This window comes from Cuculus canorus, chromosome 34 (assembly GCF_017976375.1).
Source record: "Cuculus canorus isolate bCucCan1 chromosome 34, bCucCan1.pri, whole genome shotgun sequence".
Taxonomy (NCBI): domain Eukaryota; kingdom Metazoa; phylum Chordata; class Aves; order Cuculiformes; family Cuculidae; genus Cuculus; species Cuculus canorus.
The window spans coordinates 91,065-115,150 of NC_071434.1; the positions used below are offsets into that span (position 1 = coordinate 91,065).

Consider the following 24,086-nt stretch of genomic DNA (forward strand, 5'->3'; position numbering starts at 1 on the left):
CAGTATAAGGGAGTATACAGAACAGTATAGAGCTGTGCAGATCAGTATAAACCAGTATGGACCAATGGAGACCAGGATAAACCAGCGTGGGCCAGATTGGTACAAACCAGGGCTCCCAGTATAAACCAGTATGGTCCACTATAAACCAGTATGGCTTGGTACATACCGGGGCTCCCAGTATAAACCAACATGGACCAGTACGCACCAGGGCTTCCAGTGTGAACTAGGATGGACCAGTACAGACCAGTCTTCCCAGTATAAACACAGAGTTATGCTCCTTCCTGGTCCTTCAGCCCACCCCAAGCCCGACAGGGGGTGGGGCCAGGAGGGGGTGTGGCCATATGATTGACAGCTGCGTGGAGGGGCGTGGCCAAACGTGGGGGCGTTTCCCACTCTCAGCTAATCAGCGTCTAGCTGCCCCTCGCCTCTCTGCCTTCAATGCGCGTGCGCGTCCTTCCCCGACGACCTCGCTTTTCCCGCGCACGCGTAGTGACATCTCACTCCTAGTCCCGCCCCTTTTCCGCACAGCCCCCCCGCCCTCTCCCTTCACGCATGCGCAGTGGCCCCGCGCGCGCCCCTTGCTTCCCCCACCCCCCCGCGTGCAGGAGCCGCCATGGGGGTGAGAGGGGTTGGGGGGGGGGGGGAACGACACTGGGAGGCTCTGTGAGGGTTTTGGCGCAAGATGAGGGAATTTGGGGTTCTTTTGAGGGGTATTGGGGGAAGGCTAGGGGATTTGAGGCAAGATGTGGGAGTTTAGGGGAATATGATGGGATTTGGGGCAAGATGTGGGGATTTGGGAGAAGGTGAGGGACTTGGGGCAATATATAAGGATTTGGGGGAAGATGTGGAGATTTAGGGCTCTTTTGAGGGCATTTGGGACAAGGTGTGGGTATTTGTGGCTCTTTTGAGGGGATTTGGGGCAAGATGAGGGGATTGGGGGTAATATATGTGGATTTTGGGCAAGATAAGGGGATTTTGGGGTAGTATGAGGAAATTTGGGGCAATTTGAGGGGATTTGGGGCAAGATGAGAGGATTTGGAGCAAGATGAGAGGATTTGGAGCTCCTTTGAGGGGGATTTTGGGCAGTATGTGGGAATTCGGAGCAATATTAGAAGATTTGGGGGAATATGTGGGGATTTTTGGCAAGATGAGGGGATTTAGGGGGAATATGTGGGAATGTGGGACAGTATGAGGGAATTAGGGGTAGTTTGAGGAGTTTTGGGGCAACATAAAGGGATTTGGGTCCATCTGAGGCACCGAGAGTCTCTTATGAGAGGGGTTTGGGGGCTATTTGAGGACATTTTGGGCTCTCATGAGGATATGTGGGGCTCTTGTGAGGGGATAGAGTCTTAGGAGCGATTTTGGGACCTCTTTGGGGCCACGTGAGGGGATTTTGTCTCCTATGGGGAGATTTGTGGCCTCTGTGAGGGGATTTGGTGTCATCTGAGGACGTTTGGGGCCATCTGAGGGGTTGAGGGGGTTCCTGTTGGGGGATTTAGGGTCATATGTGGATATTTTGGACAAATTTAGGGCTCCCTGTGTGATTTGGGGCTTTGTGGATGGGGTTTGAGGAGGTAAGAGGGTCTGTGAGGGACTTTGAGGGGGGATTTAAGGCTCTTTAGAGGGAAATTTGGGCTTGGAAGCGTTTGTAGGGACACTGGGAGACCCCCAAGACCTCCCCCCACCTCTCCCGTAACCACACACACCAGTTGCCCTCAAGTCTGCAGGATTTCACCCCAAAACGAGCTAAAGCTGGAGATTTTGGGGTCTGTGTCCCAGCCAGCAGCAGGTGGTGTGGAAAAAAACATCACCCCCTAAAACTACCTTAATTCCCCCAAAAAAGAAACCCGTCAGGTGGCACGCCCCCCCAATTCCACTTCCCATCGTGCCCATAGCAGAGATTTTTCTGTAAAATATGGGGGGGTTGGGTGTTTTTAACTTCATTTTGGTTCAGGTGAAGCTCATTAAGCACTAGCTCTGCTTCTACACTCCATGGGTCTTTGAGGTTCACCAGGGACGTGGAGGGATCTGAGCAGGATTGCGGGGCTCCCCTACTTGATTTTGGGGTAAAATCCCCCTGGTTTGGGTTATTTCTGGTAGCAGACTCCTCAAATTCAAGAGGCAGAGGCCGCTGAGCGTGAGGGCAGAACCCCCTGATCTAATTAACAACCTCAGGGACTGGTACACATGAAGCTTCCCCCCTCCCTCTGCAACCAAAACTCCAATGCGCCCCAAAATGCTGGATTTTTGCCCCCAAATCCTTTTTCTGCGAAGACTTTTGGGCAAACCCCACTCCTCACCTGCCGCTCATTCATTTTCCCCTCCATGGGTGTTAGTTATTGTTAATTTCCAGGCAAGGCGTTTTTACTCTTGGTGGGCAGAGCATTATTATTTGTTAAAATCCCCTGGATTTGGTGAAAATGCCTTTTTTTTGCGCTTCTGTCGGCAGAGGAAATCAAGCAAAGCCAAGGAGAAGAAGCAGAAGCGTTTGGAAGAGCGAGCGGCCATGGACGCCGTCTGTGCCAAGGTGGAAGCTGCCAACAAAGTGAGTTCCCCATCACCAGCAGGGCCAAAACGGGGTGAAATCCCCCCAGAATTGGTTAAAACTGAGGGCAGGAGTGCAACTTCCCTGCTTGTTTTTCAGGATACTCTTTGGTTTTCTTCCAGCTGGAAGATCCCCTTGAAGCATTTCCAGTCTTTAAGAGATACGAGCGGAATGGGTAAGTGCTGCCCTGCCAGGCAATACTCAGTATTCCTGGATGTCTCCTGGCATTCCTGGCCAATTTCTGGTGCCGACGGTGTTTCCCTTCTGGAATTCCCACAGGTTGAACGTTGCTATCGAGTGCAAACGCGGCTCTGGGCTTGAGCCGGCCACACTGGAGTGGGCGTTCGAGCTCACCAAGGCCAACATGCAGAGCCTGTGAGTCAAAGCAGACGGAATGCTGGGCTAGGGAATGTTCCGGAGGCTCCGGAATGCTGGGCTGGGTGGGATCCGGAATACCAACCTGTCACAGGCTCTGGAACATCAAGCTGGGCCCCCTAGATCCCATTGTTTTTCCCCCAAAGCCTGTCTTCCCCCTTGCCAATCCCATTTCTTTCCCTCCACAAATCCTACTCTTTCCCCTCCTCATGAATCCCATTTTCCTCCTCCTGAATCCCGTTTTTCCCCCCAATCCCATTTCCTTCTCAAATCCCATTTTCCCCCATGAATCCCATTTTCCCTTGCAAATACCAGTTTATCTCTCCATATTGCATTTTTTCCCCAAAATATCATTTTTCCTTCCAAATCCTGTTCCCCCAATCCCATTTCTTCCCTCAAAAATCCCAGTTTATCTTCCCCAAACCTCGTTTTCCCCCCCCAAATCCCATTTCCCCATCCCCATTTTTCCCTCCAAATCCCATTCTCCTAATCATATTTTTCCCCTCCAAACCCTATTTTTTCCCCCAATCCCATTTCTCCTCCCCAAAGTTGCAGTTTATCTTTCCCATTTTCCCCAAATCCTATTTTTTCCCCCAATCCCATTTTCCCCCTTAAATCCCATTTTCCCTCCAAACCCCATTCCCTAATCCCATTTCTCCCCTCAAACATCCCATTTCCCCCATGAATCCCATTTTCCCTTGCAAATACCAGTTTATCTCTCCATATTGCATTTTTTCCCCAAAATATCATTTTTCCTTCCAAATCCTGTTCCCCCAATCCCATTTCTTCCCTCAAAAATCCCAGTTTATCTTCCCCAAACCTCGTTTTCCCCCCCCAAATCCCATTTCCCCATCCCCATTTTTCCCTCCAAATCCCATTCTCCTAATCATATTTTTCCCCTCCAAACCCTATTTTTTCCCCCAATCCCATTTCTCCTCCCCAAAGTTGCAGTTTATCTTTCCCATTTTCCCCAAATCCTATTTTTTCCCCCAATCCCATTTTCCCCCTTAAATCCCATTTTCCCTCCAAACCCCATTCCCTAATCCCATTTCTCCCCTCAAACATCCCATTTCCCCCCAAACCCCATTTTTTTTCACCTCTAAAACCCATGTTCCCCACTAAATCCCATTTTTCCCTTGAAATCCCATTCCCTCAATGCCATTTACCCACCCAAAACCCCCGTTTTCCTTCCCAAGCCACATTTTCCCCCCTAATTCCCATTTTTTCCCTCAAATCCATTTTTTCACTCTAAATCCCCTTTTTTTCTCCCCAAATCCTATTCCCGCAGGTACGAGCAGAGTGAGTGGGGCTGGAAGGAGCGGGAGAAACGGGAAGAGCTGCGGGACGAGCGGGCCTGGTATCTGATCGCCCGTGACTCAGCCACCGGCCCCGTCGCCTTCTCCCACTTCCGCTTCGATGTTGAGTGCGGCGATGAGGTTCTGTACTGGTGCGTCCCCAAAATGGGCTGAAACACCCAAAAAACGGGGCTGCCCCGGTTCCTAACCCCGGGATCTCATCCCGGCAGCTACGAGGTGCAGTTGGAGAGCCGCGTCCGGCGGCGAGGGCTGGGCAAGTTCCTCCTCCAGATCCTCCAGCTTGTGGCCAACAGGTGCCGGTTTGGGGTGAAACCACGGGATTTTGGGCAAAATCAGGGTTTTGGGGGCAAAACTGGGTGGTTTTGGGGCACAACTAGAGGACTTGGGGGCAGAATGGGGAGGGGTTGGGGGCAGATCCAGGTGGTTTTGTGGCAGAACCAGGCAGTTTTGGGACAGAACCAGGGGAGTTTGGGCAAAACCGGGGGGGGGGGGTCGAGGCAGAAACAGGAAGGTTTGAGGCAGAACCGGAGTGTTCTGAGGACAAACCAGCCGTTAGGGGGGCTGAGCTGAGCAGTTTTGGGGTGAACCTGCAGATTTTTGAATGCGATGAGGCAGTTTTGGGGTGGAACCAAGGGGTTTGGGGGCAAAACTAGGGAAATTGGGTTGGAACCAGGCAGTTTTGGGGCAAAACCAGGGGGGTTGGGGTGGATCCAGTGTTCTGAGAACAAACCAGCTGGTTTTGGGGATGAACTGAGCAGTTTTGGGGTGAACTTGGGGATTTTGGGGTAGAATGAGGAGGTTTGGGGTGGAATGAGGCAGTTTTGGGGTGGAACCGAGGGGCTTGGGGGAGAAACCGGATGGTTTGGGGGCAGAACTAGGGGATTTGGATTGTAACAGGGCAGTTTTGGGGTGGAATCAGGGGAGTTTGGAGCGAAGGAGGGCAGTTTTGGGGAGAAATCAAGGAGTGGAGTGGTTTTAGGATGGAACCAACGGGTTTGGGGGAGAAACCGGGGAGGGGTTGTATGGAAGGGTGAAACTGTGTGATTTTGCGGTGGTTTTGGAGTGAAACCAGGGAGGTCTAGGATGGAAGGGTGAAACTGAGCGGTTTTAGGGTGGGACCAGGGAGGTTTTGGGGCAGAACTGGATGGTTTTGGGTGAAACCAGGTGGTTTTGAGGCCGAAACCCCTGGCTGAGTCCCCATCTCGGTGTTCCCCAGCACACAGATGAAGAAGGTGATGCTGACAGTCTTCAAACACAACCACGGCGCCTACCAGTTCTTCCGAGAAGCGCTCCAGTAAGCGGGAAGCCCCCACCAGTGCCTTCGTTCCGCTCTGTTTTCCAGGCGGGAGGTGGGAAAAGGGGGGCGGATTTGTCCATCCGTCTGTCCGTAATGCGCTGTTCCCACGCCTGTCTTTCCAGCGCGCTGGACACGGGCCGGGCGCCGCGGGCAGCCGAGAGAGGTGGGTGCTCGGGACCCCCCCGCGGCGCCAGGGCCCGGGGCTGAGTTCCCTGTTTTCCAGGGGTTTCAGCCCATTTTGTCAGGGTCGTTGTCCCTTTTCTGGAAGTTTTTAACCCATTTTCAAAGGCGTTTTGCCCCTTTTCCAGGGTTTTGGCCCATTTACCAGTGTTTTCAACCCATTTTCTAGTGTTTTTGACCCAGTTTTGAAGGTGTCTTGCCCCTTTTCCAGGTTTTTAACTCACTTTTCCAGGGGTTTTAACCCACTTTTGCAGAAATTTTGCTCCTCTTCCAGGGTTTTGGCCCATTTTCCAGTGCTTTTAAACCACTTTTGCAGGAATTGCGCCCCTTTCTCAGGCTTCTGGCCCCTCTTCCAGTGTTTTTAACCCACTTTTGCAGGATTTGTGCCCCTTTTCCAGAGTTTTGGCCTATTTTAAGGGGTTTTAACCCACTTTTCCAGGATTTTTGCCCATTCTCCAATGCTTTTAAACCACTTTTGCAGGAATTTTGCCCTTTTTCCAGGGTTCTGGCCCATTTCCCAGTGTTTTTAAACCACTTTTCCAGGAATTGTGCCCCTTTTCCAGTTTGTTTGGGGTTTTTTGCCTATTTCCCAGGGATTTTAACCCAGTTTTGTGTGGTTTTGGGGCAGGACTGGGCTTTTCAGGGTGGAATGGGGCGTTTCAGGGGTGAAACTGACCGATTTTGGGGTGGAATGGGCAGTTTTTTGGGGGGATGAGGCATTTTTGGGGAGAAACTGGATGATTCTGGGGCGGAACCGGATAGTTTGTGGTGGAACCGGGTGGTTTTGGGGTGGAATTGAGTGGGTTTGGGGTAAAACTGGGCAGTTTTGGGATGGTATGAGGCATCATACCATGAGGCATTTGGGGTGGAACCAGGGATTTTAGGGGTGGAACCAAGGAGTTTATGGGTAGAACTAGGGGATTTGATGTGGACCTGGGCAGATTTGGGGTGAAACCAGGGGTGTTTTGAGGTGAAACTGGGCAGTTTGGGAATGGGGTGAAGGGTTTGGGGGGAGAAACTAGGCGTTCTGGGGCAGAACTGGGGGGGTTGGGTTGGAAAGAGGCAGTTTTGGGGTGGAACCAAGGAGTTTGGGGGAGAAACTGGATGCTTTGGGGGCAAAACTAGGGGGCTTGGGGTGGAACTTGGCAGGTTTGGGATGGAACCAGGGAGTTTTAGGGTAGAACTAGTTTTTTTTGGGGTGAAACTGGGCAGTTTGGTGATGGGATGAGGTATTTTGGGTGAGAAAATAGGCATTTGGGGGCAGAACTGGGGGGGGTTGGGGTAAAACGAGGCGGTTTTGGGTTGGAACCAGGGTGTTATGGGGGAGAAACCGGATGGCTTGGGGGCAAACTGGGGGACTTGGGGTGGAACCGGGAGGTTTTGAGGTGGAATTGGGTGATTTTGGGGTGGAATTGGGTAGTTTTGGGGTGGAGTCAGGTGATTTTGGGGTGGAAGCAGGGAGTTTTGGGGTAGAACCGGGCAGTTTTGGGGTGGAACCGATCCACTGGGGGGAACCTGGGGTCTCAAGACAGGGTAGGTGATGCTGTGCCCCCCCCGCCCAGGTTCGAGGTGGACGCCACCTCCCCCGGCCTCGCGGGGTGCTGCGGGGACCCCCCCTCCTACGAGATCCTCAGCCGACGCACACGCTTTGGGGAGAGCCTGCATGCCGGAGGGGGACACTGCGGGGGCTGCTGCCGCTGAGACCCCCACTCTGCCCCAAAATCATGCTGTTTCAACCCAAAAACTCACCTCAACGACAAGGGACTCCCAACTTCTCTGGCCACCAAACGGGTGATGGGACCCCTTCTTCTCTCCCATTCTGCATCCCACGGGGGAGGGACACTGAGCCCCCCCAACCCCAAAATCACAACGTTTCACCCCAAAAACAGCGCCTCGCTGTGGGGATGTGGGAATCCCGCCTGCTTCTCTCGCTGGAAGGGTGATGGGAACCCTCCCTTCCTTCCCAATCCCACATTTGGGGGGGGCCTTATGGGGGAGTTGGTTTTTAGTGGGGTTGGGGGAGGCACATTTTGGGGCTGGAAGGGGTTTTTTGCCCATTCTGGTTGTTTCTGTTGCCTCGCAGGAGTCGAGGCCCCTCCGCCAGCTTTCTTTCCAGCGATTTTTCTTTGTATGTAACAAATAAATAATAATTAATCTTTAATTAGTTGGTTCAGGGAACTGAACCCTGCCCAGCTACCCCAGTATTGTACTGGGAGAACAGCAGCCTCGCAGTGGGCTGCAGAACTGCCCCCACCTGCAGAATTGGGGGGTTTGGGGCAGAACTGGGTGGTTTTGGGGTGATACCAAGAGGTTGGGGGGGGGGGGAATAGGTGGTTTTGGGTGAAGCCAGGTGGTTTAGAGGTGCAACTGGGTGATTTTTGGGGTGAAACTAGGGGAGGTTGGGGGAGAACCAGGGCGGTTTTGAGGCGATTCCAAAGTCACTGAAGGGGCGTGGCATGAGTGGGGGCGTGGTCACGCGGCGTGCGCAGGTGCCTCTGATTGGCTCACTAGGCGTGGCCTCGTATGGGGGCGTGGTTTATAATGGGGCGTGTCCACAGCGCGCCTGAGCGGCTCTCTGTGAATGGGCAAACGAGCGTGGCCACGGGGCACTGCTGTCCATGAATTGACACTGGGCGTGGCCTGGTGGAGGGGGCGTGGTCACGTGGTGCAGCTGAGCGGGTGTCTATGAATGAGGCGGTGGGCGTGGCCTGTCTGGAGGGGGCGTGGCCTGGCGGCGGCACAAAGCCGCGCGGTCCCGGCGCGCGCGCCCTGGAACCGGAAGCGGCGGCAGCGGCCCCGGGCGCGGGGGGGGGCGGAGGCGGCGGCGGAGGAGGAGGAGGGGGGGCGTCGTTCCTGGTTCCCCCCTCAATGGCGGCGCCGTGCGGCGGCCCGGGGCCCCCCACCGGGGCCGCAGCAAGCGCCGGGCCCCGCGTTTGTTTCGCGGCGGCGGAGGGAGGGGGGGAGGAGGCGGCGGGGCGGCGCGGGGGGAAGGTGACGGTGCGCTACGATCGGCGGGAGCTGCGCAAGCGGCTGCACCTCGAAGAGTGGATCCTGGCCCAGCTCACCGCGCTCTACGACTGCCCGGTAATGGCACCAGCGGCCCCGGGAACCCTAGAAGCCTCCCCGCTACTGGGAACGGTACCCCTCGACCCCTCCCGGTACCGGTACTGGCGGCCCCGGGACCCCCAGGTCTCCTCCGGTACCGGGGAACGGGACCACTCGACCCCTCCCGGTACCGGTACTGGCGGCCCCGGGACCCCCAGGTCTCCTCCGGTACCGGGGAACGGGACCACTCGACCCCTCCCGGTACCGGCAACGGCGGCCCCGGGACTCCCAGAACCCCTCGGTACCCGGACCCCTCGACCTCTCTTGGTACCGATACCGGCGGCCCTGGGACCCCCTAGACCCGCCCCCCGGCTCCGGTAACGGGACCCCTGACCCCTTCCGGTACCGGGAACGGCGGCCTCTGGAACCTCTAATCCCCCCCGGTACCGGCAACGGCGGCCCTGGGACCCCCGAGACCCCCTCTAGGTAACGGTAACGGGACCCCCCGACACCCCCCCGACCCGACACCCCAAGCCCCCTCGATACCGATAAAAGCGGCCCCTTGACCCACCGATCTCCTCGCCCCGGTACCGGTGACCCCCCCAGACCTCAACACCGGGACCGCCCAAAATCGGTACCGGAGGGTCGCCCCGACCTCCGGACCGTTCCATAAATAGTTCAGAATCGGTACCAGGACCCCCCCGGACCACCCACTCCCGCCCGGTACCGGGTCCCCCCAAATCGCCTCGGGTTTTCGGGGGGTTGGGGCTCATTTTGGGGCGATTCTGGCTCATTTGGGGGGTTCAGGGCTCTTTTTGAAGAGGTGGGGGCTCATTTTCGGGCGATTATAGTCCATTTGGGGAGGCTCGAGGCCAATTTTGGGGCGATTATGGCTCATTGGGGGTGATTGTGGCTCGTTTGGGGGCGGGGGGGCTTGGGTTCATTTTGGGGGGGTTATGGCATATTTTAGGGGGGGGTCAGGGCTAAACTGGGGGGGGGTCTGGGCTCATTTTGGAGGATCCGAGCTCGTTTTGGGGCAATTATGGCTGAATTTGGGGCAAATATGGTTCATTTTGGGTGGGTCAGGGTCTATTTCGGGGGTTTATGGCCCATTTTGGGGGGGGGTGGGTGGGAGGGTGTCAGGGCTCATTTTTGGGATGTCGCCCCCCCCCCCCCCAGGAGGAGGAGATCCCGGAGCTCGAGATCGACGTGGATGAGCTCCTCGAGATGGAGAGCGACGGCGCCCGCAGCGCCCGCGTCCAGGTACCCCAAATCCCGAGGGAGGGGCTTGTCCTGAAACCTGGGAGACCCCCAAGTCCTCCCCCCCAAACCACCGGGGGGGGGGGGGGGGGGGAATGGGGGGGTGTCAGTCGAAAGGGGGGGTTCCCCACATTTATGGGGGGGAATTGGGGGCTCTTGGATTTTGGGGTGTTCTTGGAGGGGGGAGGAGGGGGGAAGACTTGGCCCCCCCGTGAGGTTTGGGGGGGCTCCTCTGACCCCCCATTTTCTTCCTCCCTCCCCCAGGAGATCCTGGTTGACTGTTACAAACCCACCGAGGTAAGGGGGGGGGGGGGGGCACCTGGGTCCAGTTTTAGGGCATTTGGGCCCATTTGAGGGGGGCCCAGGTCCCTTTGGGGGGGGCGGGGGCACCTGGCTCCCTTGTGGGGTGGGAGGGGGAGCCTGGGTCCCTTTTGGGGGTGGGAGGGGGAGCCTGGGTCCCTTTTGGGGGGGGGGGGGGGGCGGGGCGAAATGCGCCTGGGTCCCCTTTTAGGCCATTTGGGGGGGAGACTGGGTCCCTTGGCATTTTTGGGGTCCCCTGACCACCCCCTCCTTTTTGTGTCCCCTCCCCCAGGCCTTCGTCGGGGATTTGCTGGAGAAGATCCGGGGGATGCAGAAACTCAGCACCCCCCAAAAGAAATGACCTCCCCTTCAATTTGGGGTCCCTCCCATCAATTTGGGGGCCCCCCTACTCCCAGGATCCCTCCCCAATTCGGAGGCGATGGGGTGACCCCCCCTTTTTAGTGGGACCCCCCATTTTGGGGTCCTCCCTGCAGTGATAATCACCCCCCCCCACCGGTTTTGGGGGGTTTCAGGGACCCCCTTGGGCTTTTTGGGGGGGGCCTGGGGGGTTTGGGCGCTGAGGGAGGCAGGGTGGTTTTGGGTTCCCCCCCGGTGGGGGGAGGGGGGATTTTGGGGTGTTTTTTAGGTTTTTTTAAATTTTGGGGTGGGGGGTTGTTTTTATACGATTTAATAAATGGAAATTTGCCAGTTTTGGGGGTTCCTTGTGCCCCCCCGAATTCCCCCCCCAATGGACCCCAAAATAGGAATCTCCCCAAGTGAACCTCAACATTGGGGACCCCCCCATCACCAAGAACTCCCATTGCCCCCAAAAGGAGACCCCAATATATCCCCCCCCCAAATGAACCCAAATATCGGGGACCCCAACATCAAGGGCCCCCACAATGAACCCAAATATTCCCCCCCCTCCCTCCCCCCCAAGTGAACCCCTATATCAGGGACCCTCCTCCCATCAGGACAAAAAGGGGACCCCAACACCCAGGATGCCCCCAAAAAAGACCCCCAATATTGGGGACCCCCCTCAAATGAACCCCAATATCGCCCCCCCAGCACCACAGGCAACTCTGATCTCACCGTTTATTGTCTTCCCACCCAATTTTGGGGGGACCCCCCAAAAAACCCAGTGGGGGGTGGGGGAAGACCCCCAGATTTGGGGAGGGGGGCCACTGGGATGTTTGGGGATGCCCCTGAAGCAAGAAGGAAAGGGGGGGGATTGAGGACCCCCCCAAGTTTTGGGGGCCCCCCTACAGCTCCGGCCGCCGCTCGATCTTCAGCAGCTCCACCTCAAAGATCAACACGGCCCCCCCTGCACAGGGGGGTCAGCACCCCAAAACCCCTCTTTTCACCACAAATCCCCCCCAAATTCCTCCTTTTCACCCGCAAACCCCACCTGAACCCCCAAATTCCCTCTTTTCACCCCAAACTCCCTCTTTTCACCCCAAATACCCCCAACCCTGAACCCCCAAATTCTCCTTTTTCACACCCAAACCCCCTTTTTTCACCCCAAATCCCCCCAGTCCACTCCCTGAACCTCCAAATTCCTCCTTTTCCCACCCGAACCCCACCCTGAACTCCCAAATTCCCCCCAAAGCCAGGAGGAATGTCAGGACTCACCTGGGATTTTTGGGGGGGCTCCACGGTCTCCGTAGCCTGAGGGGGGGGGCAATGTCATGGCCGGGGGCTACACCCCAAAATTGGAGCACCACCCCCCCCAGGGTCCCCAAATCCTCAAATATAGGGATTTCACCCCAAATTTCACACCCACATCAGTTTTGGGGTCCCCCATCTCACCCAACTCCGGGGGAATCACCAGTTTCCGCTTCTCCCCTTCACACATCCTGGGAGGGTGGGGGTGTGGTCAAGGAGGGGGCCCCTTAAATTTGGGGTCCCCCCCTTTCCTCCTCCAGTTTTGAGGTCCCCCTTCCCCCCACCTTTTCTCCCCCAGTCTCAGAGTCCCCCCTTTCCCCCCACAGTTTTGCCCCCCCCAGTTTCAGGGTCCCCCCTTCCCCACCCTCCCAGTTTTGCCCCCCCCCCCCCCCCAGTCTCAGGGTCCCCCCCTTTCTCCCCCCCAGTTTTGCCCCCCCCCCCCCCCCCCAGTCTCAGGGGCCCCCCCTTTCTCCCCCCCAGTTTTGCCCCCCCCCCCCCCCCCAGTCTCAGGGGCCCCCCTTTCCCACCTCACAGTTTTGGAGCAACCGCAGTCTCAGAGTCTCCCCTTTTCCCCCCCAGTTTTGGGGCCCCCCAGTCTCAGGGTCCTTTCCCTTTGCCCCCCCTTTTCTCCCCCAGTTTTGGGCCCCCTCCTTGCCCCCCAGAGTCTCAGAGTCCCCCCCTTCCCTCCCTCTGCCCAGTTTGCCCCCCCCCCAGTCTCAGGGTCCACCCTTTTCTCCCCCAGTTTTGGGGTCCCCCCTTTGTCCCCCCCCCAGTTTTTGGGGTGCCCCCATACCCCAGTAGCCCTTGGTCCCAGCCCTTGATGACCTGCCCGGTGCCCAGCGAGAACACAAAGGGCTGATCCCGGCCCCGGCTGCTGTCGAACTGGGACCCATCCTCCAGGTGGCCCTGACACCAGTATAAACCAGTATGGACCAGTACACACCAGTACTGACCCATCCGCACCAGTACAGACCAACGCGAGCCATCCCAAACCAGTAAAGAGCAGCAAAACTCCATGTTAACCAGTAGAAACAAGCTCTTCCACAAGAACTCCTATCTAGTTTAGAAACCAGTATGAACCAGTATCGACCAGTACACACCAGCATGCACCAGTACAAACCAACACAACTCATCCCAAACCAGTAAACAGCAGCAAACCCCCCAAGTTAACCAATAAAAAAGAGCTCTTCCACAACAACCCCTTTTTCTACCTGATTTTGAAACCAGTATGGACCAGTATCGACTAGCACACACCAGCGTGAACCACTACACACCAGTACAGACCAACACAACCCATTCCAAACCAGTAAAAGGCAGCAAAACCCCACCTTAACCAGTATAAACCAGTAAACGGCAACAAACCCCCAAGTTAACCAGTAAAAAACAACTCTTCCACAACAACCCCTTTTTCTATCTGGCTTTGAAACCAGTATGGACCAGTATGCACCAGTACAGATTAACACAACCCACCCCCAACCAGTAAAATGCAAGAAACTCCCCCCCTATTGACCAGTATAACCAGTTCCTCCACAACAATCCTTTTACCTACCTCATTTTAAAACTAGTATGGACCAGTATGGGCCAGTGTGCCCCAGTACAAACCCATACACCCCACCCCAAACCAGTAAACACCAGTAAACCTCACCCCGCCCCGTGCACAGCCAGCAGCCCTCCCCAGCACCTCCCAGTACAAACCAGTAACCCTCAAAACCCCTTGTGCACAGCCAACACCTCTCCCAATGCCCCCCAGCTCCCTGCTGGCCGCTCTCAGTGCCTCCCAGTCTCTGCCAGTGCCCTCCCAGTACAAACCAGTGTGCCCAGTACCGTGTAGTGCATGTGCAGGAGGTCCCTGTGCTGGGAACACACCCAATCCCAGTACAAATCAGTAACCCCAAACCACCCTATGCACAGCCAGCAGCCCTCCGCAGTGCTTCTGAGTGTCCCCCAGTCCCTCCCAGTACAAACTAGTAACCCCCAAAACCCCTTGTGCACAGCTAACACCTCTCCCAGTGCCCTCCCAGTGCCCCCCAGCTCCCTGCTGCCCCCTTTCAGTGCCTCCCACTCCCTCCCAGTCCAAACCAGTACCGTGTAGTGCATGTGCAGGAGGTCCCCGCGCCGGGACCGCACCCCGCAGGCCTCTGGCCGCCGCCGCACCCCGATCTGCACCTTACGCCCCGGTTCAGCCGCCACGGCCAGCGCCAGCGCCAGCACCAGTACCTGCACCAGTATAGACCAGTATAAACCAGTATAGACCCGTAATCCCCAGCACCCACACCTCAGTACAGGCCAGCGCACATAGTAAGCCTCGATACCAGTACAGCCCAGTACAAACCAGTAACCGCCAGCACCCACACCTGTGACCCAGTACACACCAGTATAGACCTATCCCGCCCTCCCCCCGCAATTAGCGGCCTCTCTCCTCTCCCCGCCGTAATTAATGTCCCCTCTCCTCCCCCCCCTACTAATTAGCGGCCCCTCTCCTGCCCCCCCTAATTAGTGGCCCCTTTCCTCCCCCCTAATTAGCGGCCCCTCTCCTTCCCCCTCCCTAATTAGAGGCCTCTCTCCTGCCCCCTCCCCTCTAATTAGTGCTCCCCCAATCAGAGGCCCCCCCAATCAGCGGCCCCCCCTAATTAACGGCCCCTCCGGTGCCCCCCCAACCTCTGCCGCCATCGCTGCCCGGAATCACGTGACTCCCCTTCCTGACCCCTCCTCTCACTTCCGGCCATGTGACCGGAAAGCGGAACTCGGCGGGGGATGGTGGTGGCGCGGCGCGCGGTTCCCATGGTAACGGACGAGGCCTGGGGGGGGATCTCCTAATTAACGCGGTGTTAATTACCTTTAATTAAGCCCTCCGCCCTTCTCTTGGCCCTAATTAGTATCTCATTGGCATGAGGTGCCCCCGTCGTTGGCTGCGAGGGTTTAATATGCACTAATTATTGCTAATTGGAGTCCGGGGGGGACTTTGATGTTAATCAGGGATTAATTAGCGCTAACTAGGGGAGGTGGGACGGGAGGGCGGGGCCAGGAGCCTCTACTGTCTTTTAATTAGTCATAATAATCAGTTAATTCTTTACGAATTAAATTGTGTGAAAGCATGAAAGTTTTAGAATTGTGGCGATTAAAAGGTTAATCAGCAGTAATTAAGATATTAATTAGCGGTAATTAAGGGATTAATTAGCGATCTTTAAGGGCAGTCACTCGGTTTCAGTCCATTACAGGCTCAGTCTTGGCAATTTTAGTGCTTACAGGTTAATTAAAGGTCAATTAGAGGTCAGTTAAGAGTTAATTAACGGCTAATTAAATGCTAATTAAGTTCATTGGGGCTGGGGTCCCACAGGGGTCCTGGGCCGTCGCCCCTCCCTCCTCGCTGCGCTGCCTCGGCTCTCGGTGAGAAACACTCCCAAACTGGGAACCCCCCTAAACTGGGAACCCCCCTAAACTGGGAACCCCAAACTGGGAACCCCCAAACTGCCCCCCCCAAACTGTGACACCCCTCAAACTGGGACCCCCTCTAAACTGGGATTTTCCTTAATGGAATACCCCCCAAACTGGGATGCTCCCTAAACTGGTAATCCCTAAACTCGGATCCCCCCTCCTAAACTGGGAACACCTTCCCTAAACTGGGAACCCCCAAACTGTGACAGCCCCCCCAAATTGGGACACCCCTCAAACTGGGACCCTTCCAAACTGGGATTTTCCTTAATGGGACCCCTCCCCAAATTGGACCCTCCCTAAACTGGTAATCTCCAAACTGGGGACCCCCCACACTAAACTGGGACACACAAACTGGGACCCCCCCCAAACTGGGACCTCCCCTAAACCAGCAACCCTCGTAGCCCCTGGGACCGCCCCAAACTGGGTACCCCCCCAAATTACCCCCCCCCCTTTTCCCCAGGGCGGGTCCCCCCGACCCTTATGAGGTGCTGGGGGTGCGGCCAGGGGCGACAGCGGCCGAGATCAGAGCCGCCTTCCTGCAGCGCTGCAAGGAGGTACTGGGAGCACTGGGAGGTACTGGGAGCACTGGGAGGGAGTGGGGAGAGAAGGATGGCCTTCTTGGAGTGGTGCATGGAGATACTGGGAGGGACTTGGGGGCACTGGGAGGAAGTGGGGGGCACTGTGAGGGACTGGGGGGCTGTGGGGATACTGGAAATGTACTGGGAAGTTGTTTGGACCACTGGGAGGGACTGGAGGGCTGTGGGGATACTGGAAGTGTACTGGAAGGTTATTTGGGGCACTGAGCGAGACTGGGAGGCACTGGGGATACTGGGGATATACGAGGAAGTTATTTGGGGCACTGAGCGGCAGTGGAAGGGACTGGGAGGAACTGGAAGGTACTGGGGGCCTGTGGGGACACTAGGGATGTACTGGGAAGTTATTTGGACCACTGGAAGCACTGTGAGGGACTGGGGTGGTGTGGGGATACTGGAGATGTACTGGGATGTTATTTGGGGCACTGGGAGAGACTGGGAGGCACTGGGGATGCTGGGAGGTTGTTTGGGGCACTGGGAGGGACTGGGGAGGCTGTGGGGATACTAGAGATGTACTGAGAGGTTATTTGGGGCACTGAGGGAGCACTGGGGAGCACTGGGAGGGACTGGGGGGCGGTGGGTACTAGGGGTGTACTGGGAGGTTATTTGGGGCACTGGGAGGGACTGGAAGCACTGGTCCCGCAGGTCCACCCCGACGGGGACCCCCAGGACCCCTCCCGCCACACTCGGTTTCTGCTCCTGGCCGAGGCCTACGGGACCCTCAGCTCCCCCCGCACCCCCCCCCGAGACCCCCCCCGGGACACCCCCCCACCGAGGAGTCCCCCGCGCCGAGGAGAGACCCCCCGCCCTGGCAGCCCCCCGCGGTAACGAGGCACGGGGGGGGATTAGGAGGGTCGCATGGGGGCGGGGGGCGTCCCAAGGGGGATGGGGGGGTCCCATGGGGGCTGGGAGGGGCTTGAAGGAGAGTGCCATGGGGGCTGGGGGGGCTTTGGGGGGGGGTGTTGGGGGGGCATGGAGGATCCTATGAGTGCTGGGGAGGCTTGGGGGGTCCTGGCGGGTCTGGGGGGGTTCCTGCAATCCCATGGGTGCTGGGTGGGGCTATCTCTGGGGGTCCCTATGAGTCCCGTGGAGTCTGTGGGGGTGTTCCCTGGCTGCTGGGGGGTTCCCTATGGGTTCCATGGAGTCTGGGGGGTCCTTGGGGGATCTCATAATCATTGTTTCCCCCCCACACACACAGATCTGACCACAACCAGCGGTACTGGGAGCAGTTCCGCCCCCCTGGGGGCCCCCCTGGTGCCCCCCCCCGCCGCCTGCTGGGGCTCTGCCTGCTGCTCGCAGCCCTGGGGGGGGTGGTGCACGCCCTCGCCTACAGGTGGGGGGGGCACCCATGGGTGGGGATGTGGAACACAGAGTTTGAGGGGGGGACGACGACATCTAAGGGGGAGTGCAGCCAGGTTTTGGGGTGGACACACCCAGAGGTGGGGGCTGACACCTAAAAGGGGGAGACCTAACAGGGGGGGGCACTCAGAGATGGGGGGGACACACCTAAGGTGGGGCGCCCAGGTATTCTCGGGGCGGGGGGGGGGTGGGGGTGGGGTGGAACCAGAGAGTTGGGGGGCACCCGGGGGGGGCGCAACCGAGGAGTGGGGGGGGGGGGGGGGGCAACACCTAAGTGGGGGGGGACCTAATAGAGGGGGAGACCTAATAGGGGACCTAAGGGGGGGGGGACCCAGAGGTGGAGAGAAAGAGTTGAGGGGGCAGCAAGAGAGGTTTGGGGGTGCAGAGGGGGAGGGGATCTGAGGATTGGGGGTGGGGGGGTGTCTCCTCACACAGTACCCCCCCCCCCCGCCTTCCCCCCAGGTACGTGGCTGGGGCCCATGCTGCCTTCCTGGATGAGAGGGACCGGGTGCTGCGGGCAGCCTACGAGCGGGCGCGGAGCCGGTGGGTGCTGGGGGGGGGGAAGGGGGGATCGGGGATGGAGGGGAGGTCAAAGCAAGGCCTGGGGGCGGTCAAAGAGGTGGGCTGGGGGTGCTGGGGGAGGTCAAAGCAGGGGCTGGATGGGTCAAGTGGGGGGACTGTGGGGGTTACAGGGGGGGACTATGGGGGCTGGGGGGGCTATGGGGCTGTATGGGGGTTGAGGGGGCCATGGGTGCCGGGTGGCAGGGAGTGGGGATCTCGGGGGGTCCTTTGGGTGCTGGGAGGGTGAGGGCAGTGTCCCCCCGTGACGTCTAACCCTGTGACCTCTGTCCCCGCAGTGCCGGGTCGCGGGAGGAGGTGCTGGGGCGGCTCCGGGCCTCGCTCCAGCGGGGCCGGAGGGGCGGGGGGGGGCGATAAACCCTCCCCTTCCTTCCTTCAAACCCCCCCTCCCACCGGTGGATGTCAGGGATCCCCGAGGGTGAGTTCCCATGGCCATATATGGGCAGTGACGTTGCGTAGGGGCGTGACCCGGGCGCCTCCTCACCGTAGCCCGCCTCTATGACCATATATGGACAGTGACGTCATGGCGGGGCATACCCGCCTCCTGCCCCATGCCCATATATGGCAAGCGAGGGTGTCCCTGCTGCTAAACCCGCCCCATGCCCATATATGGCAAGTGATGTCATGGCAGGTGGACACGCCCCCAGTCCCTCCTCTGTTCCCCGTCCCCTATGACTATATATGGGTACTGGGGGTGCACTGCTTTCATCCCTGTCCCATGACTATATATGGGCAATGACATCACAACAGGTGAGCACACCCCACCCCTCCTCCAGACGCCGTTCTATTACCATATATGGGCAGTGACGTCAAGGCGGGAGCAGGATTCCCCCTTCGTCTCCCGCCCCACTTGACCACGCCCCGCCTCGCCATCCCCTGCCCCATGACCACATATGGTCGATGACGTCACGACGGGACTTCAGCCACGCCCCATCCCTTCACTCCTCACCACGTGACCCCGCCTTCTCACCATTAACCACCTCATGACCATATATTGGCAGTGATGTCACGTGGGGCCGGCCCGCCCCTTCCCCGCCTTTTCCCCGCCCACCACTCCCCAGGTAACCCCGCCCCACCTCGCCAGCCCGGCCCCTTACGCCCATATGTGCGCAGCGATGTCACATGGAGTCGATCCGCCCCTTTTCCCGCCCGCCAGACTCCACGTGACCTCGCCGTTCCCACCTCCATGCCCACGTATGGTTCGTGACGTCACGCAGCACCTCCTTCCCCTCCCATCACGTGATTCCCCCGCCATGTCCCGTGCGGCGCGCGCTGCGCGCTCGGTGCGATCGAGCCCCGGGGCCGCCCCCGCGCCCCCCCCCGAGCGGCCGCTGCGGCTCCTGATCCCCGCGGGGGGGGCGGCCCCGGGGCCGCCGCTGGGGCCCGTGCTGGGGCAGGTGCGGGACGGGAGGGGACACACACCCAGTCTGGAAGGATCCGGGGGGGTCCCGGGACGGGGGACGGGTCCGGGATGGGAGGGGGTCCTGGGGAGGGGACGTGGGGGTCCCGAGGCTGGGGGGCGCGGGGTTTGGGGGGTCATGGGCGTCTCTGGGCTGGGGGGGCGGGGTTTGGGGGGTCATGGGCGTCTCTGGGCTGGGGGGGCGGGGTTTGGGGGGTCATGGGGGTCCTAAGGAGGGGGTGCTAAGGGGGACATAGGGATTTGGAGGGGGTGGAGATAGAGGGGGAGGGTACTCGGAGTCGGGGGCGGGGGTGCCCTGGGATTGGGGGGGCCAAGGAGGGGTCCAGAAAGAGCCGGCGGGGGGGGGGGGGGCGGACCCACCCCCCATGGAGGAGGGACTCCGGGGGAGAAAGTGGAGATGGGGGGATTCTGGAAGTGGGGGCAGTGGGGTCCCAGGATGGGGGGGGAGAGGGAAAATCTCGGGGGGATTCAGGGCCTGAGGGGGGTTCAAAGGGGTCCAGATGTGTGTGTTCCCCCCCCCAGCGCGGGATCCCCATCGGCGCCTTCTGCCAAGACTTCAACACCCGCTCGAAGGATGTGAAACCCGGTGTCCCCCTGCGTGTGCAGCTGCTCGTGCGTGTGAGTGGGGGGGGCACAGCGACCCCCCTCCAAAGTAGAGGCTCCCCCTGCAAATCACAGACCTCTCCTGGTCATTCTCAGGAACCCCCAAAACAGAGATACTCCTTTTTCCTTCCCCAGAACCCCCCCAAACCAGAGACCCCCCTTTTCCATGCCCAGGCCCCCCCAAACTAGAGATTCCCCCCTCCATCCCCAGGCCCCCCCAAAACCAGAGGACCCCCGCCTCCATCCCCAGGACCCCCAAACCAGAGGACCCCCCCCCCTCCATCCCCAGAAACCCCCCAGACCAAAGATCCCTGCCCTCCATCCCCAGGCCCCCCCAAACCAGAGACCCCCCCCTCCATCCACAGGAGCCCCAAAACCAGTGACGCCCCTTCTTCATCCTGACAACCCCCCAAATCAGAGACCCCCCCACTGGTTTCTGGGTGCCCCCTTTTCCTCCGCCCCCCCCCACCCCCATACCTTTTCCCCCCACCACGTGCCCCGCTAGACTCCTTTCTGAGTGCCCCCTCCCCCCCATTTGGGTGCCCCCCCATGTCCCCTGCCCCCTTTATGCCCCCCCCCCCCCCCAGCTTTTGGGTGCCCCCCTTTTTTTATGTGTGCCCCTCACCTTTTGGGTGCATCTTCCCCCCTATTGGTTGCCCCCTGACCCCTCCCCATGGGTGCTCTCTCTTAACTGCTCCCCTCTCCGTTGAGTTCCCCCCACTTGGGTGCCCCCCTGACCCCCCCTCTTTGCTCCCTCCCCCCAGCCCGACCGCAGTTACGAGCTGACCATTGGGACCCCCCCCACCTCCTATTTCCTCAAAGCCATCGCGGGTGTCACTAAGGGGGCGTCGAGGCCCGGTAAGGGGGGGGGGTGTCTTTTTTTGGATACACACACGACTGGGGGTCCTTGGGGTGCTGAGTCCCCGTTTATTGAGGGGGGGTCCTCTGAGTCTTGATTTAGGAAGAGTGTTGGAGGGTGAGAGGTCTTCTGGGTCCCTGTTTTGGGGGGGGGGGTCTTGTCTGGGTATTCATTTTAGGGGGGGAGGGGGCTTCGAGGCGAGGAGCGCCCCTGGGTCTCTTTTTTTTGGGGGGGGATCCCCTGAGTCCTGCGTTCCCATTTTGGCCGAGGAGGGGGGCTCCTCTGGATCCTGGTTTTAGGGGGGGGTCTCAGTGGGGGGGTTCTCGTGGGTCCTGGTTTTTTTTTTGAGGGGGGCTCCCCTGAGTTGTGGGTCCCCATTTGGGGGTGGGGGGGGCTTTGAAGGTGGTGGTGGTGGCTCTCTTGGGTTCTGTTTTTGGGGGGGGGGGGGGGCTCCTCTGGATCCTGATTTTGGGGGGGGGGGTCTTGCAGACAGAGGTGTCCTGGGAGCTCTTGGAGGTCCCAGAAGGGGGGAACTGGGGGGTCCTGTGGGGATGGGGTTTTGCGGGGAGAGGGTGTTTGAAGGTGCGGTGGTGAATTGGGGGGTCCTGGGAGCTCTTGGGGGGGCCCTGGTTGCTGGGGGGAGGCTCCCTGATGAGGGGGAGGTCCTTACCACTTTGTCCTCCCCCTAGGGCACGAGGCAGTGGGGGTCCCAACACTGGGGGGGGGTTCCTGTCACTATAGGGAGGGGTCTGTGTCATTCTGAGGGGGGTTCCTAATCCATTTGTGCCCCCCCCCCCAGGACACGGGGTGGTGTGGGGGTCCTTACCTCTTTTTTTGCCCCTCCTCCCTTTGTCCCCCCTAGGGCACGAGGCAGTGGGGGTTCCCTATCACTATGAGGGGGTCCCTGTGGCCTTGGGGGGTCCATGTGATTCTGGGGGTCCATAATCCATTTGTGCCCCCCCCCCAGGACACGAGGAGGGGGGGCTGGGGGAGTCCCTACCCTCTTTCTCCCCTAGGGCACGAGGCGGTGGGGATTCCCCATCGCTAGGGGGGGGGCTTATTGCTATGGGGGGGTCCCCGTGGCCTTGAGGGGGTCCATGTTATTCTGGGGGGGTCCCTAATCCCTTTGTGCTCCCCCCAAGATACCAGGAGTGGGGGCTGGGGGAGTCCCTAACGCCTTCGTCCTCTCCAGCGCATAAGGCAGTGGGGGTTCTGCATCGACATGAGGTGGGGGGTCCCTGTGGCCTTGAGGGGTTCCGTGTCATTCTAGGGGGGTCCTTAACCCTTTTGTGCCCCCCCAGGTCACGAGGAGGTGGGGGTGGTGTCCCTGAAGCACCTGTACGAGGTGGCAGTGGCCAAAGCCCGGGACCCCGCGGTGGCAGCGCGAGCCACCCCCCTGCCCACCCTGCTGGGGGCGCTGCTGGGCTCTGCCCGCAGCCTCGGTCTGCGTGTTCTGCCCCGGTGAGACACCCCCCCAAAAAGGGGGACCCCCAAAACCCAGAGCCCCCCCTAAAACGTGGGGCCAACCCCCCCACCCACCAAAAACTTGGGTTCTCCCGAAAAATCTGTATCCTTTCTCCCAAAATCTGTGTTCTTTCACCTCTCAAAAAAACCCCATGTGTTTTCCTTGTTCCTCCTGCAAAAAAAAGGGGGACCCCAAAACCCAGAGACTCCCCCCCCAAAACATGGAACCCACCCCCAAAAACCTGGGTCCCCCCTAAAAATCTGGGTTCTTCCTCCCAAAATCTGGGTTGTTCCCCCCAAAAAAAACCAGGACCCCAAAAAGCCAGAATCGCCCCCCCCAAAACTTGGGGCCAAGCTCCCACCCCACAAAAACCTGTGTCTCCCAAAAAAATCTAGGTCCTCCCCCCAAAACCTGGATCACCCCATGCTCCAAAGGGCCCCCCCAAACCAGACGTGCCACCCTCCAATTTCTCTCCCCCCGCCCCAAGGCCCCCAGTGCCCTCCGCCCCCCCATTTCACCCCCTACTTCAAGACCACCAAGTGCCCCCCCCAAATTTCCAGTCTCCCAAGACCTCTACTTCTCCCCCCCACTCCATTTCTGCCCCCCGAAGACCCCCAGGTACTTCCCCCCCCATTCCCCCACCCGCATTTCCCCCCCTCCCTCGGTGCCCCCTCACCCCATTTCCCCCCCACCGACCCCCTGGTGCCCCCCCTTCCCCGGCACTGAGTGTGGGGGGTCTTGGGTGCCTGGGTCTCCTCGGGGGGGGTATCCTGGACCCCTGGTGCCCCCCCTCACCTATTTTTGCTCCCCCCAGGGTGACTCCCGAGGATGTGGCCGAGCTGCAGCGCCAGCGCCGCGAGCTGGAGGCGGCGGCTGAGGAGGAGGGGGGGGCCGGAGGGGGGGCGAAAAAAAAGTGACCTTGGACCTCGCCCCCCGAATTCAACCCCCCCCCCCCCCCCGAAGTTTGGGAGCGGGGGGCAAAATAAACGCCTCTTGCCCACAGCTGTGGGGGTTTGATTGGGGGGGGGATTGGGGGAGCTCCTATGGGTCCCCATTTCAGGGGGGGGTTGGGGGCTTCTCTGGGTCCAATTTGGGGGGGGGGGGGCTCCCGTGGGTCCCCATTTTTGGGGGTGGGGGCTCTCCAGAGTCCTGGGTCCCCATTTTGAGGGGGTGGGGGCTCCCCTGGGTCTCCATTTGGGGGGAGTCGGGGGGGAGGGACTCCCCTGGATCCTCATTTTTTTGGAGGGGTCCCCTTTTGGGGAGGTGGGGGCTCCCCTGGATCCTGGGTCTCCCTTTTTTGGGACGGGGGTGCAATAGGGAGGCTATTGCCATGGTGACAACAAACCCATCTTCCTCCCCATCTTCATCTTCTTCCTCCCCATCTTCCTCCCCATCTTCATCTTCTTCCTCCCCCTCATCTTCCTCCCCCTCATCTTCCTCCCCTTCATCGCACTCCATTCTCCCTCCTCATCCTCCTCTCTTGCTCATCTTCACCCGCTTCTCTGCGCTCCTTCATTCGCATCTTCATCCTTTGTTCCTCCTCATTCTCCTTCATCCCCATCTTCATCTTCCTCATCCTCACCCCTGCTTTCTTCCCATCTTCATCCCCCTCCTTCATCCTCCTCATCCTCAGCCCCATCCTTTCTCCTTTTTCCTCCCTCATCTTCCTCCTTCCATGCTCCTTCATCCCCATCTTCCTCCCTCCTCCTCCTTCATCCCTCCTCATCCTCCTCCATCCTCCTCATCCTTCATCCTCATCCTCTTCCCTTCTCATCTCCTCCCTCTTCATC

General features: G+C 59.2%; 5 protein-coding genes across 10 annotated transcripts; 4 read left to right on the top strand and 1 right to left on the bottom strand.

Moving 5' to 3' along the window:
• The first annotated feature begins 423 nt into the window (after positions 1 to 423).
• NAA40 (N-alpha-acetyltransferase 40, NatD catalytic subunit) lies at positions 424 to 7,824 on the top strand. 5 transcript variants are annotated; one of them, XM_054052484.1, is made up of 9 exons: positions 424 to 619; positions 2,450 to 2,545; positions 2,645 to 2,720; positions 2,825 to 2,920; positions 4,209 to 4,367; positions 4,446 to 4,529; positions 5,453 to 5,530; positions 5,656 to 5,696; positions 7,276 to 7,824. In XM_054052484.1, exons 1-9 carry the CDS (start codon positions 553 to 555, stop codon positions 7,506 to 7,508), a joined length of 930 nt encoding a protein of 309 aa, XP_053908459.1. In that variant the 5' UTR covers positions 424 to 552; the 3' UTR covers positions 7,509 to 7,824. The 5 variants fall into 5 exon arrangements, with proteins under 5 accessions (XP_053908459.1, XP_053908462.1, XP_053908461.1 ...); XM_054052486.1 differs by having other exon boundaries at positions 532 to 619; positions 2,668 to 2,720; positions 7,276 to 7,822; XM_054052485.1 differs by lacking the exon at positions 424 to 619 and adding an exon at positions 1,236 to 1,574 and having other exon boundaries at positions 2,668 to 2,720; positions 7,276 to 7,823.
• Positions 7,825 to 8,566: 742 nt separating this feature from the next.
• PPP1R14B (protein phosphatase 1 regulatory inhibitor subunit 14B) lies at positions 8,567 to 10,947 on the top strand. The gene is made up of 4 exons (XM_054052532.1): positions 8,567 to 8,797; positions 9,938 to 10,021; positions 10,283 to 10,315; positions 10,611 to 10,947. Exons 1-4 carry the CDS (start codon positions 8,582 to 8,584, stop codon positions 10,677 to 10,679), a joined length of 402 nt encoding a protein of 133 aa, XP_053908507.1. The 5' UTR covers positions 8,567 to 8,581; the 3' UTR covers positions 10,680 to 10,947.
• Positions 10,948 to 11,400: 453 nt separating this feature from the next.
• Positions 11,401 to 14,769, bottom strand: FKBP2 (FKBP prolyl isomerase 2). 2 transcript variants are annotated; one of them, XM_054052497.1, is made up of 6 exons: positions 14,642 to 14,769; positions 14,069 to 14,200; positions 12,777 to 12,889; positions 12,128 to 12,174; positions 11,951 to 11,986; positions 11,401 to 11,642 (listed from the first exon to the last, which is right to left on the bottom strand). In XM_054052497.1, the coding sequence occupies exons 1-6, from the start codon at positions 14,651 to 14,653 to the stop codon at positions 11,581 to 11,583; spliced, it is 402 nt and encodes a 133-aa protein (XP_053908472.1). In that variant the 5' UTR covers positions 14,654 to 14,769; the 3' UTR covers positions 11,401 to 11,580. The 2 variants fall into 2 exon arrangements, with proteins under 2 accessions (XP_053908472.1, XP_053908473.1); XM_054052498.1 differs by lacking the exons at positions 14,069 to 14,200; positions 14,642 to 14,769 and adding an exon at positions 13,808 to 13,851.
• Positions 14,704 to 18,306, top strand: DNAJC4 (DnaJ heat shock protein family (Hsp40) member C4). The gene is made up of 7 exons (XM_054052446.1): positions 14,704 to 14,767; positions 15,321 to 15,370; positions 15,879 to 15,972; positions 16,657 to 16,835; positions 17,210 to 17,344; positions 17,833 to 17,913; positions 18,228 to 18,306. The coding sequence occupies exons 1-7, from the start codon at positions 14,738 to 14,740 to the stop codon at positions 18,304 to 18,306; spliced, it is 648 nt and encodes a 215-aa protein (XP_053908421.1). The 5' UTR covers positions 14,704 to 14,737.
• A 98-nt stretch (positions 18,307 to 18,404) lies between these two features.
• On the top strand, positions 18,405 to 23,251 carry MRPL11 (mitochondrial ribosomal protein L11). The gene is made up of 5 exons (XM_054052496.1): positions 18,405 to 19,346; positions 19,892 to 19,987; positions 20,737 to 20,830; positions 22,133 to 22,292; positions 23,111 to 23,251. The coding sequence occupies exons 1-5, from the start codon at positions 19,053 to 19,055 to the stop codon at positions 23,211 to 23,213; spliced, it is 747 nt and encodes a 248-aa protein (XP_053908471.1). The 5' UTR covers positions 18,405 to 19,052; the 3' UTR covers positions 23,214 to 23,251.
• Positions 23,252 to 24,086: the final 835 nt, after the last annotated feature.

Coding starts and splice junctions, on each gene's coding strand:
- MRPL11 (XM_054052496.1), top strand. CDS start 19,053: ATGTGCGCAGCGATGTCACATGGAGTCGATCCGCCCCTTTTCCCGCCC. Junction 19,988..20,736: donor GTGTGCAGCTGCTCGTGCGT/GTGAGTGGGGGG, acceptor CCCTCCCCCCAG/CCCGACCGCAGTTACGAGCT. Junction 22,293..23,110: donor GGTCTGCGTGTTCTGCCCCG/GTGAGACACCCC, acceptor TGCTCCCCCCAG/GGTGACTCCCGAGGATGTGG.
- DNAJC4 (XM_054052446.1), top strand. CDS start 14,738: ATGGTGGTGGCGCGGCGCGCGGTTCCCATG. Junction 15,371..15,878: donor CTGCGCTGCCTCGGCTCTCG/GTGAGAAACACT, acceptor CCTTTTCCCCAG/GGCGGGTCCCCCCGACCCTT. Junction 15,973..16,656: donor TCCTGCAGCGCTGCAAGGAG/GTACTGGGAGCA, acceptor CTGGTCCCGCAG/GTCCACCCCGACGGGGACCC.
- NAA40 (XM_054052484.1), top strand. CDS start 553: ATGCGCAGTGGCCCCGCGCGCGCCCCTTGCTTCCCCCACCCCCCCGCG. Junction 620..2,449: donor GTGCAGGAGCCGCCATGGGG/GTGAGAGGGGTT, acceptor TTCTGTCGGCAG/AGGAAATCAAGCAAAGCCAA. Junction 2,721..2,824: donor AAGAGATACGAGCGGAATGG/GTAAGTGCTGCC, acceptor GAATTCCCACAG/GTTGAACGTTGCTATCGAGT.
- FKBP2 (XM_054052497.1), bottom strand. Junction 12,175..12,776: donor TGGGACCAAGGGCTACTGGG/GTATGGGGGCAC, acceptor CCACCCTCCCAG/GATGTGTGAAGGGGAGAAGC. Junction 11,643..11,950: donor AGCCCCCCCAAAAATCCCAG/GTGAGTCCTGAC, acceptor CCCCCTGTGCAG/GGGGGGCCGTGTTGATCTTT.
- PPP1R14B (XM_054052532.1), top strand. CDS start 8,582: ATGGCGGCGCCGTGCGGCGGCCCGGGGCCCCCCACCGGGGCCGCAGCA. Junction 10,022..10,282: donor CCCGCAGCGCCCGCGTCCAG/GTACCCCAAATC, acceptor TCCCTCCCCCAG/GAGATCCTGGTTGACTGTTA. Junction 10,316..10,610: donor ACTGTTACAAACCCACCGAG/GTAAGGGGGGGG, acceptor CCCCTCCCCCAG/GCCTTCGTCGGGGATTTGCT.